The 17,136-nt window shown below is 36.9% G+C and overlaps 1 protein-coding gene across 1 annotated transcript; it reads right to left on the reverse strand.

Annotated features, from left to right (window-relative positions):
• Positions 1 to 266: 266 nt before the first annotated feature.
• On the reverse strand, positions 267 to 5,997 carry comtd1 (catechol-O-methyltransferase domain containing 1). The gene is made up of 7 exons (XM_052090304.1): positions 5,884 to 5,997; positions 5,514 to 5,626; positions 3,928 to 4,033; positions 3,716 to 3,834; positions 3,073 to 3,127; positions 2,825 to 2,958; positions 267 to 1,524 (listed from the first exon to the last, which is right to left on the reverse strand). The coding sequence occupies exons 1-7, from the start codon at positions 5,918 to 5,920 to the stop codon at positions 1,372 to 1,374; spliced, it is 717 nt and encodes a 238-aa protein (XP_051946264.1). The 5' UTR covers positions 5,921 to 5,997; the 3' UTR covers positions 267 to 1,371.
• Positions 5,998 to 17,136: the final 11,139 nt, after the last annotated feature.

Below are 17,136 nucleotides of genomic sequence, written 5' to 3' on the forward strand. Positions count from 1 at the left end.
TTCAGTTTTACGAAATAAACACGTATTTATTGTCAACATTTACACTTTTACTGTAGAGATTGATTGAATTATCTATAGGCTATTTGGTTGTAAAAAGTCATATGTCATTTTTCAGGTTTTTATTAACACAAGACAATACAGTTGAAAAGTTCAGTACATTTTACTTCAGAGCAAAAAGGAGATAAACGTCCTTTTTCAGTAAGTAAATGTCAGTATTCCTTTAGACCTACTACCTAGATCAGAGGTGGCCTTTTTTAAAAAAAGTTTTTTTTACCAAAGGCCAAAATCAAAAATTGATTGAGGACCGGGGGCCAATTTTTAGAGGATTTAAAAGCAGGAATATAAAGCTTATAATTTTATAAAAACACTTGCATTAATTCTTCTGTTAAAACTTATGTATTATTTGAGCTGTAAAGTTGTTTAAATAGTTGTTTTAACAGTCATTGTAGGGTTTTAGGGTTTGTTGACATTACATCATCATGGCAAGTTGTAAAATGTACTATAATTTTAAACAGAGAAGGTTAGTAAGTGATTTTATCACACTAAAATAATGTTAACACCATAATGTTTATGTCTTGTCGCTATTCTTTTGAAACAGTGAGGGTTTTAACGTTCATAATTTGGCCCCAGTAACACTGTTGGCAACATGCAGAGACGATGATGATGATGAAGTAGCCAAGTGCAGTTTATTTTCCAAACGTGTACTCCAAAAACCCTAACTTAAAACATTGACATGACTCTAGCTTGACATGACCAAAACAACAGTTACATTAACAATACCTGACAATGGACCATGGAAAACATGAGGGTTAAATACATGACATGGGAGAACACATGACAAAGATAACCAATCACAAAACTAAACTATAAACAAGTTAACAAGACTAAATGAGCTTTAACCAATGAAAAGACAAGACTAATAACAAAGTAATCAGACATTTAACTAATAAAACAAGACACATGAACATGGGTGAAACAGGAATCACATGACCAGGGAACACATGACATGAAACAGGAACTAAACTAGAAAATAAAAGACATAAATGTGACAGCCCCATTCACTTCCTATAAGTGCCTCACCGTAACCCAGATCTTTGCTTTTTTTAAGAAAAAGGATGAGTCGAAATAAATTTCTGTGGTAATCAATATTATGCCACAAATGCTGTTGATTGAGCTTTACTTGTACTGAATCCAGAATATTCCTTTAATGTAACGAAGAGCTGCATCAATGACATATTCTTTATGTATTTTTATTTAAAGAATGTATTTTTTTATTCCCCCCCTATTGTCATATACAAGTCGGGCCAAATCAAAGGTCGTCACAGGCCACCTTTGGCCCATGGGCCCTGGTTTAGGCATTTCTGATCTAGATTATCTTTTGATAGCCAGGGTCAGGCCATCTCCAACAGTGAGCATACTGAGATCAATCCTGTCATCTTTATGTAACTTCTTGTTCAGTTTGTCAATGGTCTGTGAGGACAGGTCATCCTCTGCAGGGTTAATGACCTGTCCACCCCAGAGGACCTAAAGAACAGAGAAACCAGACTGACTGCAAATGAGGAAAGGCAGGCCTATTTATATTTTTGCTTTATTCATCACAATATTATGTATTTTTGTTTCCAGCACATAGACTATATTTGATTCTTAATGAAAAAAGTACTTAATGAAAACCTACAGCTATAGTAGTAGTTGTAGTAGTGATATACAGGTGCATCTAAAAAAAAAATTAATATCGTGGAAAAGTATTTTTTTTCCCGTAATTTAATTAAAAAAGTGGAACTTTCATATATTCTAGATTCATTACACATAAAGTGAAATATTTCAAGCCTTTTTTTGTTGTAATCTTGAGCTCATGGAAAACAAAAATCCAGTATCATAAAATATTAGAATAAAAAATGTATAATACACAAATGTCAACCTTCTGAAAAGTATGTTCATTTATGCACTCAGTACTTGGTCTGGAGGCAATCAGCCTGTGACACTGCTGAGGTGTTATGGAAGCGCAGGTTGCTTTGGTAGCGGCCTTCAGCTCGTCTGTCTTGATGGGTCTGGTGTCTCTCATTTTCCTCTTGACAATACCCCATGGATTCTTTATGGGGTTCAGGTTAGGCATGTTGGCAGGCCAATCAAGCGCAGTAATACCATGGTCAGCAAATCAGTTACTAGTAATTTTGGCACTGTGGGCAGGTGCCAGTCCTGCTGGAAAAGGAAATCAGCATCTCCATAAAGCTTGTCAGCAGATGGAAGCATGAAGTGCTCTAAAATCTCCTGGTAAATGGCTGCATTGACTCTCCACTTGAGAAACCACAGTGGACCAACACCAGCAGATGACATGGCTCCCCAAATCATCACTGACTGTGGAAACTCCACACTGGACTTCAAGCAACTTGGATTCTGTGCCTCTCCACACTTCCTCCAGACTCTTAGATCTTGATTTCCAAATGAAATGCAAAATTTACTTTAATCTGAAAAGAGGACTTTGGACCACTGAGCAATAGTCCAGTTCTGTTTCTCCTTAGCCCAGGTAAGACGCTTCTGACGTAGTCTCTGTTTCAGGAGTGGCTTGACACTAGGAATGCGACACTGTCACTGTAATTCGTGAAAAATTCTTTATTTTGAGATACTGGATTATTTTATTTCCATGAGCTGTATCTAGAATATATGAAAGTTCCACTTTTTGAATTAAATTACGGACAAAAAACGTTTCCACGATATTCACATTTTTTGAGATGCACTTGTATATACTGTACATCCATTGGGTATGTATTTACAAGCAGACTTGTCTCAAACTAAGCAAACTAAAAAGGGTGTACATAATACTTACATTATCGATTGATACTATGCCACCCTTTCGAACAAGCTGAAGAGACTTTTCAAAGTATGAATCATAATTCTTTTTGTCAGCGTCAATGAACACAAAGTCATAGGTTTCAGCCTCGCCAGCGTTTAAGAGTTCGTCTGTAAAGACAGAGCAACATTTTATTTCTTTAGCTCTATTCAAAGAGTTTGATGGATTACAAATAAAAAATTATTAATTAAAAGTGATGGATAACAATAAAAATTCATCTTTACCCAAGGTTTCAACTGCAGGTTTAATGCGGATATCAATTTTATCCTCCACTCCGGCCTAAAATAAAAGGACTTTGCATAGTATATCTGGAACACAGCAAGTATATACAAAACTTGCTGTGTTTACCATACATTTCTCAGACATGTTGAGTCTGCATATTGATATGGTGCTATTTATTAAAAAAAAAATGTTTTGCCCATAGTTGCTACAGAACTAGAAAAAAGAAAAGAAAATTGATGACAAAGTACTGCGCAGTTTGGATTTATTAATTGTGCCGATATCAGCACCCAAATTGACATCCACATCTGTCTCTATCAGCACACTGCACAGTCTGATGGACATTTCTGCATCTCTCTTTCCTCACTACTGGGCAATTGGGTTTTATACTGATGACTGATGTTCTTGCAATGGCAGGCAGTAATCAATATAAAAAAGGCAACATGGGTGTATTTGTGGAGGAGCAACTTCACAGACACAGTTGTCTGAGAGGCATTGACATGCTCTAACTAATTTCTTTCAGTTGTGAATTAAAACTCAGCAGCTACTAAGCTTAATTACATATACATGAATATAAATTATATATGTACAGAATAATGTTACAAATGTGGTGCAATATGTGGTGCAATATGTTTTGTTTTGGCATACCTCTGTAAAAAAGGGCTTGGCTATTTTTACATATTCCTCATTGATTTCACAGGCCACCACTTGTCCATGCTCAGGTATTACCAGAGCCATATTTAAGGCATTGTATCCTGTGTACATACCTAAGGTAGATGAACCCAAGCAAAATGTGTATTTTATAAGAAAGCAGTGAAATGTGAACACATAATTGAATGTATTGTACTGCTTCCACTCACCTATTTCAATAGTTTTATTGGCTTGTATCAGCTTCACTAGATTAGCCATAAACTGAGCTTGCTCAGCTGCCACCATCATTATGTTTTTGGAATCCTCCATAGTTTTCTTAAGAGACATATACATGTGAGAAAAGCAAAGGCCAAAGGTGTAGTGTCCCCCTCCCCGTCTCATTATTACTAATTTATCAGGCTTGAGAATATGCTGACCTCTAGTGTTGAAAAGTGAAACTACATATACGTCCATAAAGAACATCCAAAAATATAGTAAAATGTGCAATTGGGTCCAAAAGTCAAAGAGCAAATAGAAAATCTATTTTCTTTCTCTCATTTAAAGCAGGTAATAAAAACAGGCATATGTAGAATATATATAGATGTGTGACTTTCTTTCTTCTGCTGAACACAAACAAGTATTTTCTATCTCTGGGTTCAAACAATGTAAAGTGGATGGTTTGGTGACCAAAAGTTTGAAGCTCCAAAAATTACATAATTACATAACGTCAGCATAAAAGCAATCCATGCGACTCCAGTGGTTAAGTCCATGTCTTCAGAAAAGATAAATATTTAAATCCCTTTATTCCCTATAAATTGCCCTCCCTGCCCAGTAGGTGGCAATATACACAAATAATGTACATCGGCAAAAAAAAACAAAAGAAGAATATGAAGATTAAAGTGGACAATTATAGTAAAAAAAAAAGGACTTAAATATTGATCTGTTTCTCACCCACTCCTTTTATATAGCTTTTGAAAACATGGATTTAACCACTGGAGTCTTATGCATTACTTTTATTCTGCCATTGTGTGATTTTTGGAGCTGCAAATACTAGTCACCATTCACTTGCATTGTATGGACCTACAATGGAACTTGCAATAGAACTTTGTTCATTTGTGTTCAGCAGAAGAAGAAATTAATTTGGGATGGAATAAGGGTGAGTAAATGATGAGAGAATTTTCTTATTTTGGGTGAACTATTCCTTTAAGATTCAACATTATTTAATATTAATTCAGTGTTTAAAAAAGAGGGTGAGACTAAACATGTAAACACCTTTGTACAAAATGCCATACAATACAACATTTTGCACAAATTTGTGGAGTCCATGCAAGCTTGAGTCTTTAAAGCAAAAGGGGGACATACCAAATACAAACAAAAAATGCTGAAATTCCTTAAAAATGTCAATTATTCTGATAATTTAATTTGTGATATAATAAGCATTTGTGATGCTCCTGTAATACCCACCCCGTATGGGATTCGAACCGGCATCTCCAGCATGGGAGGCATGTGTGCTAACAAGGAGGCTAAAAGCTACAGCCTTTATTATCAGTCACTAGTGCACCTTTTGAGGTCAGGAGAATGAGGTTTATACACATTGCACCGCTATCTATCAGCTGGCCACCATTACACATTACATTAGAAAAGACTGCAAAATAGAATAGGCTGTAAATTATAATGTTTTCCACTAGTGACTTTTGGACACCACTGGAGTATTAACCATGTTAATATACTGTATTCACTCTACATTTTAATTAGCTTATTTTATTATTATTATTACTATTATGAAAGGTGGCACATGTGAAGTATTCATACATACCAGACGTAGTTTGGTTAGCACCGGGTGCTCCCTCAGAGAGTTATTCACTACATACTGTAGCAGAGGATCGTCTCCTTTGTGACTCTTGCTAATAAGGGCAGACCTGCATATTCCTACACAAATTAAATCAACCATTGCATTTCCAATTGCACATTGTGTATTTTTAAGTCGATGTTTGGTTACAACTTCTAACCAACTAACCCACTTAAGTAAAGAAGAAACAGTGTTAGCAGGTCAAAAAGGAAAACACTGACAAGTAACACTGCCATTATAAAGCATACATTTGTATTTTATAAGTGAAAGTACTTTTACACAAGATTTACCCATCTGAGCATATCTGTCATAATCGAAGCAGTCAAATGTCAAATACCTGTTAATGTCAGCAAGACAGTAATTGTGTACAGCATCTTATTCTCATGAGCCAGACTTAATCAACAGAAACAACAGACAAATGAAATTGTGATGTGTCCAACTGAGGCTTTTATTTCAACTATTTGAGAGAGAAAGTCCATGGTTTGTTTGTTTGACCTCTTAAGATAAAAAAAAAGGTCCTGCTGTTTGCAAGTTATTGATTTCAGCAAAGTTTGAAAGTATTTTTTTTAATGGGTGCTAGGAGTATCATGATAATACACTGAATAGAAATAATTTTATAGATCTGACGAGAATGATGGAACAAATGGTTTCAAGGGAGAGCAGAGAATTACATGTAATTTGCAAGAGCTGTGATTTTGTGACAATTCAAAAAGCTTTCAGGCTGTTTAAATTAATTTCCATTACATATTTCCAGTTGCAGAATGCATGGCTGACTTAAAAAGGGCTCTTCCCTCTTCGTTTTATATTCCATTTACTGCCACAGATATCTTTTTAGAATGGTAAAATTACAGCAAAAACAATAAATGATCAATCACTACAAAAACATTATTTATACTTTTGCAAAATGGCTCTACACTTTTTAAGGGCTCTATGTGGCTCTTGCATATGACTTATGTAGGCAAAATTAAATACATGCATAACCTTTTTTTAAATCAAGATTAAAAGTTTTGGTAAAAATGTATATGGATGTATGTGAGAAAGAAATATATTAAAATGACAAATAAAAATAATGATATTGATTATTATGCACAAGAGTATTTCATCAGCGTGGAAATCCCAGGAGTAGCACTTTGCTTATCAATCGACAACTGTGTAACAGCTTATATCAACAATACTGTGTCAACATAGGCATCCAGATACCTGCACCACATGCACATTACTCAATGACACAAATTTACTAAGGCTTGGGTGAAGTGAATGCCGTGAAAAAAACACTGTAATTGTTACTTTGTATTGTGATTAGAAAATCTGGACAATGACCTTGTAAAGGAATATAAGGGAAAGGAGGAGGCGAGAACCGGCTTGACAATATAAATAATAGTTTAATGAAGAAATAAACCAAAAGACACAAACAGAAACACATGACGGTCAGCTGCCCGAAAACGCTCTCTCTCTGTAGCACCACCATCCGCAGTCAGTCTTTATCCCTCTTGGAGGCTTAATTAGCCTGATAAGGGACCGCATCACCACCCAGCCCTGCCCTCAGCCCTGTCACAGACCCAAAATGAGTGACAATGTGAGTAAAAATGTCTAGGCTTAGTGTCTTAGGCACTTTATTTATTGTTGCACACAAGTCAAACACTCAGCACCAAAAATGTCACCCTTACAATGACTTGTTAGCATGTGCACACCACACAACTGTCAAAGAAAAGAAAACAGCTGTACATATGAAAATAATTCATTTTTATATGTATTTCACGTAAATAATATTTTTTGAAATATAACCTAAGTGTAACACAAATGTACTTAAAATTAACTTAATTTAAAGTCAGTGTATAAGAATGTAATTTTAAAATGTAATGTGTTACACTATTTTTATTATACTTAAATGTAATTTGATTAGAGTAACTTATTACTTTGTAATCAGATTCCAACAAACACTGTTATTGACAGTCTTCTCAAGCAGATAATCAGTCCATACAATATTTTAATGATTTATTTTAGCTTTAGTAAAATAACACTAAAATCCAGTTACTTTAATTGAATACTTTATTTTCTCACACTGTATAAATGGGTCTTTGTATATTAAAATATATGCATTTATATTTTAGTAAAGGGGTCCATCACAAGGGTATCCTTGGCATCATAAAATTTAAAAACCTGTATATTATACTACTCTCGAGTGGATGACAAAATGCTTAAAGAAATAGGCCTCCAGAGAATCTGTCTCTGCTATTATGTAGTTTAGAGACTCGTTCATTTCATTATTGCGTTCATGACTTTGCCAAACTTAATGAAATGCATTTTAATGATCAGTCTTTGTAGTAATTTGCATGAACATGCCCGTGGAACGTAGCCTCCCACACACAGTAGTGAAGTTCTGGGTATCAGTCTCAAATAAAGTGTAAGTGTGTCATATGGTAAGTTTGTTGACTTCATCTCATTACTGGCATTTCAAATATGTTTGTCTGTGTGTTTGTGTGTTTCACAATGAGAAAACCAGTGCACAATGCTATTCAGTGACTGGGTGGTGAGGCACTCTCAAAGGAGGCGCACTTCCTCTGTCGATTCGATAATTAGGTATGCACGGATGCAAACAAATCTCCCTGCCCACACATAAGTCATCAGCAGTGAAATATGGGGCATGATGACTTTGAATCTTGCTCATGCTGCGGTGCGTAATGACAAGGAGAGATGCCTGTAAATAAAGTGTGCGTTTCAAGTCTGTTTGCTGAAAATAAGATGCCATGTTCTCGCATCCTTTCTCCCCCATTGCTCTGGGTAGCTTATGTGACGCTAATTGTTTCTGCTACTTGTGCCAAGTACCCACTGTTCTTCAACACATTCACCAGACAGAGCCCGGTCCCTCGGCTGCTTTCGGTGTCTGTTTAAGGCCTGAAAGGATGCGTCTTGCCATCTTTGAAAAGTGCCTCTCTTCCTCACCCCAGCCCTGATTGTATTTGTTCTTCCTTTGGTTGTCAGTGCATCACCTTGATATATGCTCACAAACCCACTCAGAGGGCTCAGGTTAGGAATACAAGAAAAAAAAAAATAAATTATCCCCACTTCCAAAACAAGACAGGAAAATACACATGAAACTGTTAATATGAAACAAAATAATTCAGGAGGCTTCGCCTTTGTTGTGTACAAACGTGACAAATACAGTTGTTGTACTTTTAAAAAATATCATTCTAAAACACAGGAGCTGTTTCAACTTTTTCTTATTTGCATTTAAGGGTGCCTGATATAGACAAAAATACACATTTCAAGTATTTATTTTTATTTTTATTGCCACACAGCAGCATGAGACAAGCTCTAAATTTCAGTCTCTTGGAGCATATACTGCAAAAATAAATGGATCTGAATCACAAGTTGAAGCAGAATTTTTTTTATGTATTTAAAAAATACAGTAAATCTTTCATTATAAAACTGATGTCATATCATATGTAATAATATCTTATCCAAAGCCATATCCATGCAATATAAACAAGGGCATTCTTTTTAGAAGCAGAGAATGCTGTTCTTGCTATCTTGCAGCAAGTGGCAGCGTTGTCCACTTAATGACACATTTAGACTGCATTTTCTCCCTGAAAAGACACTGTAGAAAGATCACTGAAATATAGTAATCACCAAGACAGAGTTCCAGTACCTTGCTACTAACAGAAAGCACACGAAAGCATAAAACACTAATAAGAAAAAACTTCCAGCTCTTGTTGCATTATTAATAATTTAATTTGTATTTTATTTTATTGAATACGTTATTTGACATTATTTAACATTACAACAACAGAAAAAGTAATAATTTTAGTCTTATTTTTGCTCTTTTTTAATCTTTTATTAATCATGTTTCTGTTAATTCAATCTTCTCTTGAAAAAAATAAAACTAATAAGCAAATAGTACAAACTAGAAAAAGTTCGTCGAGACAAACTTTAAGTTGGCTTGTGAAAGTTTGGACCAGAAAGTTTGAAGTTTAAAGTAGTTTGAAGTTTAAATTAGTTTATAGTTTAAATTAGTTTAAAGTTTAAATTAGTCTAAAGTTTAAATTAGTTTGAATTTTAAAGTAGTTTGAAGTTTAAATTAGTTTATAGTTTAAATTAGTTTAAAGTTTAAAGTAGTTTATAGTTTAAAGTAGTTTGAAGTTTAAAGTAGTTTATAGTTTAAATGAGTTTAAAGTTTAAATTAGTTTAAAGTTTAAAGTAGTTTGTAGTTTAAAGTAGTTAAAAGTTTAACTTAGTTGCTAGATAGATAGATAGATAGATAGACACTCAGATAGATAGATAGAGAGATAGATAGATAGATATTTACCCTCAGATAGATAGATAGATATAGATAGATAGATATTTACCCTCAGATAGATAGATAGATATTGACCCTCAAATAGATAGATAGATAGATAGATATTGACCCTCAAATAGATAGATAGATAGATAGATAGATATTGACCCTCAGATAGATAGATAGATAGATAGACAGACAGATAGATGCTAGCACGTTTTTAGCATTTTTTAGCACTTCGCTAGGCGATGCTAGCATGTGTTAGCATGATGCTAGCATGTTTTTAGCATTTTTTAGCACTTCGCTAGGCGATGCTAGCATGTGTTAGCATGATGCTAGCACGTTTTTAGCATGTTTTAGCACTTTGCTAGGCGATGCTAGCATGTGTTAGCATGATGCTAGTACGTTTTTAGTATGTTTTAGCACTTCGCTAGGCGATGCTAGCATGTGTTAGCATGATGTTAGCACTTTTTTAGCATGTTTTAGCACTTCGCTAGGAGATGCTAGCATGTGTTACCAGTGTAGACTGATTCCCAAACAAATGACTCTAATGAGCCGGTTCTTTTGAATCTACAGTATGAAACATACAGTGTGACCAGTGTAGTCTGATTACAACATTAATGACTCTAATGAGCCAGTTCTTTTGAATCCACAGTGTGAAACATACAGTGTGACCAGTGTAGACTGATTCCCAAACAAATGACTCTAATGAGCCGGTTCTTTTGAATCTACAGTGTGAAACATACAGTGTGACCAGTGTAGTCTGATTCCCAAATTAATGACTCTAATGAGCCAGTTCTTTTGAATCTACAATGTGAAACATACAGTGTGACCAGTGTAGTCTGATTCCCAAATTAATGACTCTAATGAGCCGGTTCTTTTGAATCTACAATGTGAAACTTACAGTGTGACCAGTTTAGTCTGATTCCCAAATGAATGACTCTAATGAGCCAGTTCTACAGTGTAGTGTTAAAAAAGTTTAACTTAGTTGCTAGATAGATAGAAAGATAGATAGATAGATAGATAGATAGATATTTACCCTTAGATATATAGAGAGATAGATATAGATAGATAGAGAGAGAGAGATAGATATTTACCCTCAGATAGATAGATAGATAGATAGATATTGACCCTCAGATAGATGCTAGCACGTTTTTAGCATGTTTTAGCGTGTGGCTAGGAAGATTTTAGGTCATTACTTTTTGGCTGCTTGATAAATAAATCCTCTGAGGGAGAGAGAGAGGGAGAGATGCAGGGCTGACAGGCCCTTTTTGTCTGTGTGTGTGAAAATGTCAGTTGGGATTTAAATTTCTGAACATTCCGCAATGTTAAGTCAATGGGAGTTTTTTCCGAGTTTGATCGTCATTTTTAGGAAAACCGTAAGTCCGATCAGTTAGAAAAGACATAGCACACTATTCGGGATTAGTCTGAAGGTCTGTGCCGAGTTTGGTGCCTGTAGCTTAAAAGCTCTAGGAGGAGTTAGATACCGAAATTTCACCGCTAAGAAGAATAAGAAGAAGAATCGGTATAATAATAAGTTTAAGTAGGATTTCAGTAAGTTGGCTCTCACAAGCCAACTTAATAAATTCCACAAAAAATGTGTCAGGTAGCTTTATGAAGCCTTGTGTACAGTATCTCAGAGATAAGCTGGTACAGTTATTTTATGTAAGCCTGCCTTTGTGTCTCTATCCCATTGTGACAATGTACCAAACATGGTCTGCATAAAATTAGACATGAATGGCAGGTGCAGTTGTTTGACTTTCAAATCAAAGCATCTTTTTTTATTAACCTTGCATGTAAATAAATAGATTTCATTTTCTATGGAATTGCATGTGGCAATGACAGTCCTCAAACATCAAACAAACTGCTTCAGGGCAATCGCACCATCGCAAGCCCTCTAATGTGAAAGGCACTGACACCTGAAGCAAGGTGCAAAAAAGACAGATGTCATTTTTTCAGAAACAATTAGCGAGAGAACCTAGCATTTGAGGACGGCTCATCTTTCCAGCTTGTCGGCTCTTCTATGTGGCAGTGCAAGGCTGCTGGAGCTCTGTCGTATATCACTTGCTGCTGACATCTCCCTGCCTGTGCAAGTCAGGCCTCTATAGTGCTGTATGTGCAACACACAAACACACACACACACACACACACACACACACACACACACACACACACACACACACACACACACACACACACACACAAACACACACACACACAATGGTGCAGCTATTCTAACGAGGACTCTCCATAGACATAATGATTTTTATACTGTATGAAGTATAGATTCTATCCCCTAAACCTGACCTTACCCCTAAACATAACCCTCACAAAAAATAGCATTTTTTTAAATAAGAACAGTTGAGTTATTTGAATTATGGGGACACTTGAAATGTCTCATTAACCACATTTATAGCATAATACCCTTGTAATTACTAGTTTGTAACCTAAAAAAATGTCCTCGTAAACCACCCAAACCTCCCGCCCTCACCCTCTCTCACTCACTCACACACACACACACACACACACACACACACACACACACACACACACACACACACACACACACACACACACACACACATACTGCTAGAAAACCGTTCTCACCTGAATATTAAACAGTGCTGAGGTCTCTGTAGCTTTTAAAAGGATGTTGTTTCGTATTTATTTTCAGCTTGCAGTGGTAGTAACAACTATGCAATGGAAGTTCTCTTGTTATATTACTAACTTGTTTAGAACAAGAGGGTATTGTGGAGTCAACTTCCTCACAATTTATTTGAATAAACATTTCAATTATAGACTCCATGAAAAAGCCCAGGCCTTAGTTTTTAGAGCATGGTCAATAAATGATCAATAACTACTAAACAATTATCTTACCTATGAAAAATGGCTAAATATATTTTATTGTAATGGCTCTATGTGGCTCTAACATATGACATTTTTAGGCAACATCACATTGCTGAATACATGCATCAAAATGGATTCTTTTAATCAAAATTCGAAGTAAAAATGTGTCTGAATGAATAAGGGAAAGTTTATATTTCAGCTGCTGTAACTTTAAGATTCTCAACATTTTTGATCACCCTTTGCCTTCACTAATTAATTTTAAATGGTTCAGTGTGTCAAATTAATTTTAAAAGTAAACATTTTATGTAGTTTCAATTTATTTGATCTCATATAAGTTGTATTCAAAATAATTGACCTAATCTGGGTTTGGAATGCAGAAGTAAAAAAAATAGCAGGGTAAACTTCTATAGGGGTTAATGTTGAGATCACAGCAAATATATATATATATTTTTGTTTACAAAGGAAACTTCACCATTAAAACTTACCAAAAGAGGAAAAAATACACAGTGATGGATTATGACAGTAAAAATGTACTGTCACTTCCTCAGCAGTTATATTAGAACCCTTGTCAGAACTGTGATAACTAAATTGTAAAACTAAATCCAGGGTAATACAATACAAAGTATAATGATGTAAATGTACATTAATAATGTACACATTTTACATTTAAAAAAGATTGCTAGATTTACAATGCCCAATAAGGTGGAAATGTGATGGGGTTGTGAAGGGTTGATTATAAAATAACTAGCAAAATACCCTCATACAAGCATCCAGGTCATTGAAAGAAAATAGTATCCACACATCTTTCTTGGAGGACTTTTCCTTGCAGAAATCAGCTAATGTATGTGATAGAAGCTTCAATTCCTTTTTCTCCATATATTGCTGACACCAGGGTTATTTACACCACCCAGTGCGTCTGAAATGGATGTCCTTTTGTACAAAGTCACTTCATTTTCCTTGCCCATTATGCTTGCTTCTGCCTGTGAATGTCCTGTAATTGCCATACTTGAAGTCCTAATGATAATGTTATAACTTGGATCAATTTGCGGTGGCAATTGGACCTTTTTAATTGAGTCGATTATAAAGCCTGTGCATGTTGAAGCTTACTGAGGGAGTGCCAGAGAGATCTCTCCTCAGGTCGAGTGTATGTGTGTGTAATGTGGGCTTTAAGTGCCCCGGGCGAGAGATAAGGGTTCAGGGGAGAAAGATGACGGAGAAGAAGAGGGCAGATCACAGAGCCTCCACTGTAATATTCCCAGACACTCGCCACATCTGAAGTTAATCCAATCATGAAGCGACGCCTTACTTTCATTAGCCCCAGACATGCGAGCATAAGGTCAAGAGCAGCTTGTATTAGCACAATGATGTCAGAGAGAAATAGTGTAGATAATTGACTTTCAGTTCCTTTCAGAGGAAACCCCAAAAGCCAGTCGGCCTTATGGAAAACAAAAACTTCAGCCGGTCATAATGTTTAACAACGGACACGTAAGACACGTCAAACTCATGGGAGCGTTGTCTCCTCCTATTCTTTGTTTGTTCTCAGTGCGGAGCAATAAACAGCCTTGTTGAGTTATTTCTAACAGAGCGGGAATGCCAACATGTCTCTATGGTTAAGTACGTCTGACGACTCGCAAAAGACTCTGCGTGAGCATGACTGCAGGTCTTTGTCAAGTCACGATCGTGCTTGTGCTCAGGCCGCGATTTTATCAACTTGATTACCAGCTCAAAATGGCTGGAGGATGTTGTGTTTTATATATATATATTATTCAATATGATATCCATCATTTTAACTTTGTGTGCTGTTAATTGGACTAATCTCAAAGGATTGTCTCTTCCCCTAGTTGTATGAAAATATTAACTCAAGAAAATAAATGAAAACCATGGGAAGTGTGTCTTGTGTCGTAAAGGTTGTGATTTACGTACATATACATTACATTTGTAACATACACATAATATGGGACTTGTGAAAGGAATTGCTTGAAATAAATGCTTTATGGCCTATTTAGAGCACATGAGTGAAAATGTTCTTCAAAGGAACCAACCACCCCCCTCCCCCTCCCACCTATTTTGCCGTTCATATCAGCAGCAGAGAGGCAGAGGCCCTTTGTAAGGAAATAGTATTCTGCTTAATGTTCCATGAAGACCATGGTGAATTTATATTGATGGGACTGTTGACTCTGAACTACATAGCCATGATTTTTTCATAAGCCATGGGAAACACGAAGTCAGCCAGCTGACAGGTGTTAACACTGAGAATAGCGCTGTGAATAAGAAATGGGACACGCATAAAAGTGGGGCTGGATTTGGTCTCAGAACTTATGTTTTGCACTGCACCCTGTTAAGTGTATAACTAGAGGTTATACTGCGACTTTGTAAACACCAGGATGCATGTCAAATAGGATGAGTCTTGATGGCAGTAAAACAGGACCGTTCCTCACTTATTATCTTTAGTCGAGCTCTGGAGCAATGCATGCTCGTGTTCCTGCACGTCAGCACAGCCAAGCCCGCTTGGGAGAGCATTGATTATTTTGGCTTTCTGGGAAGAAAGAGAGAGGTGTGATTTTTCTTTTGTGCTTCTTGAAAGAATCAAGAAGAAAAAATATTTGTCTGCGTACGTCAGAGGGGGGCAAATACAGTATGTGTTTATGAGCGTCTGTACAGGGTTAGTTTCACAGCGGTTCTCCTCTGAGGAACAGTCTGCCAACCCCAGGCTGAGCCGCATTCTCACTAGTCAACTTTACTGCCTTCATTTGAGCTGATGAATGGCTAGCTGACTGAATGGCTCCTCGGCTCATGGGCCTGCAGGCTGTAGTGAGTCCCAGGAGCTCCAAAGGACCCGCCGCCTCTGGCCCAATACATCCGCCTCGCACTTAGTTTTCTCTGGCTTTAGAGACAGGAAGGGGGGAGGCTGGTGGTTGTGAGGTTCCTGAAGAGCCGGGCTTCCTGCAGCTGTTGTGTCATTCAGGGCCTATCCATGGGCTCCTGCTTTGCTCAGCAAACATACATCAGACAGATATTAGAGTAATCCAAAGGTAATACATTAGCTAGCGTGCCAGCGGGATGGGGTACTAGTAATGGATGCCTCTGCCGCTCATCCCTTCTGTCAGAACTCGCTCCACAACTCATCGAAAACAATTCCACCGCTAAACCTTTTTGCTTATGTCATTACTTAAATTTATTTGGAAGTAATGCACCTAGTATTGTATTCTTAATCACGATACCCAAAGGATAGAGACATATTTTCAAAAGAAAAGCTTGCTTATGAAAGCAATATATTACCTAAGCACTTAGCAACCCAAGAATGGAAATAAAACTAGCTGCATGATTCTTGTAGTATGATTATATGACTATATTACTATCACAGTGAAGCCCCTGTTGGCTTGAGGCAATGCGTTATGGCAAGTACTCTATCTGCAGTTGCACATCTTACCCTGAGGTTATTACAATTCAGATTTGTTTGAACCAATGTACCCTTTATTGTGTTTTATTGTTCGCACTCTGTAAAACACTCTTTTAAGTGTTCTCTGGACAAGTTCATCTTTCTCTGAGAGAGTTGTTATCAGATGAAAGCAAATTGAATTGTGTGCATTGTGTGCAAGCAAGAGGCAAAAATGTTTTGGTTTTGTGCACGACAGATTTAATAGTTCAGGCAAAAGAGAGTATGGCACACTTCCCTCTGCCACGGGATCCTTAGCCAGCTGCAGACTCCAAAAGGAAGATGATCGCTCTGATCATCATGAAGATGATAGGCCCTCCTGACATCCCCACATATGGGGGGCCATATGTTTCCTTGATAGACAAGCAAGGGCAAGCACAGCACAAACAAGTTCTTGGCACTTGGAGCACTCCGCCTCTGAACAAAAAGAAACACGACAGATTCTCAAGTACTTAGCTTAGGGATTGCTGAAGGGTAAATGCATACCCCCAGCCAAACGTCTACTAGATGAAAATAGACAAAAAATAAATGATACATGCACACTGTGAGTGTTGGGCTATTTTGAAATAGCATACAAATATATTACTCTTACCATTGCAGTAGTTACATAGTATCAGGGCCGGACTGGCCATAGGGAGAACTGGGAATTGCGATAAGCTGAAACAGGCCGGCGCAGTGTGCGATCGGGCCGCGACAGACTGAAGAGGGCTGCAAAACGGTGCCGTGATATGCAGAAAAGGACACCAATTTTTATATTTTGTGTGTAAGTGTAAACATGCATGTGTGACTTTTAGCTCTGCCTTGCTGTCCAAAACAATAAGTGGAGCAATGGAGAGAAACTGTGTTAGTAGACAGCTGGATCAATACCATCCATCCAAATCCTGAGCACTTTTCAGGGTTCTAGAGAGCCAGTCTGTTGTTTCCTGCTCCATATGCTCTGAGGAGAACCAACATTCCCATGTTGGTTCACCTCAGAGCTCAGTAGATTCTTCGAGACTGACAGCCCTGCTGATGAGACGATGGCATCAGAA

This window comes from Xyrauchen texanus, chromosome 24, assembly GCF_025860055.1.
Source record: "Xyrauchen texanus isolate HMW12.3.18 chromosome 24, RBS_HiC_50CHRs, whole genome shotgun sequence".
In the NCBI taxonomy this organism is placed as follows: Eukaryota; Metazoa; Chordata; class Actinopteri; order Cypriniformes; family Catostomidae; genus Xyrauchen; species Xyrauchen texanus.

Excerpts from the sequence above, each read along its gene's own strand:
- comtd1 (XM_052090304.1), bottom strand. The coding sequence starts at position 5,920 with ATGCTGTACACAATTACTGTCTTGCTGACATTAACAG. Across the intron at positions 3,128-3,715 it reads CCAAGCCCTTTTTTACAGAG|GCCGGAGTGGAGGATAAAAT; the intron begins GTATGCCAAAAC and ends CTTTTATTTTAG. Across the intron at positions 2,959-3,072 it reads ACCTGCAGTTGAAACCTTGG|ACGAACTCTTAAACGCTGGC; the intron begins GTAAAGATGAAT and ends CTGTCTTTACAG.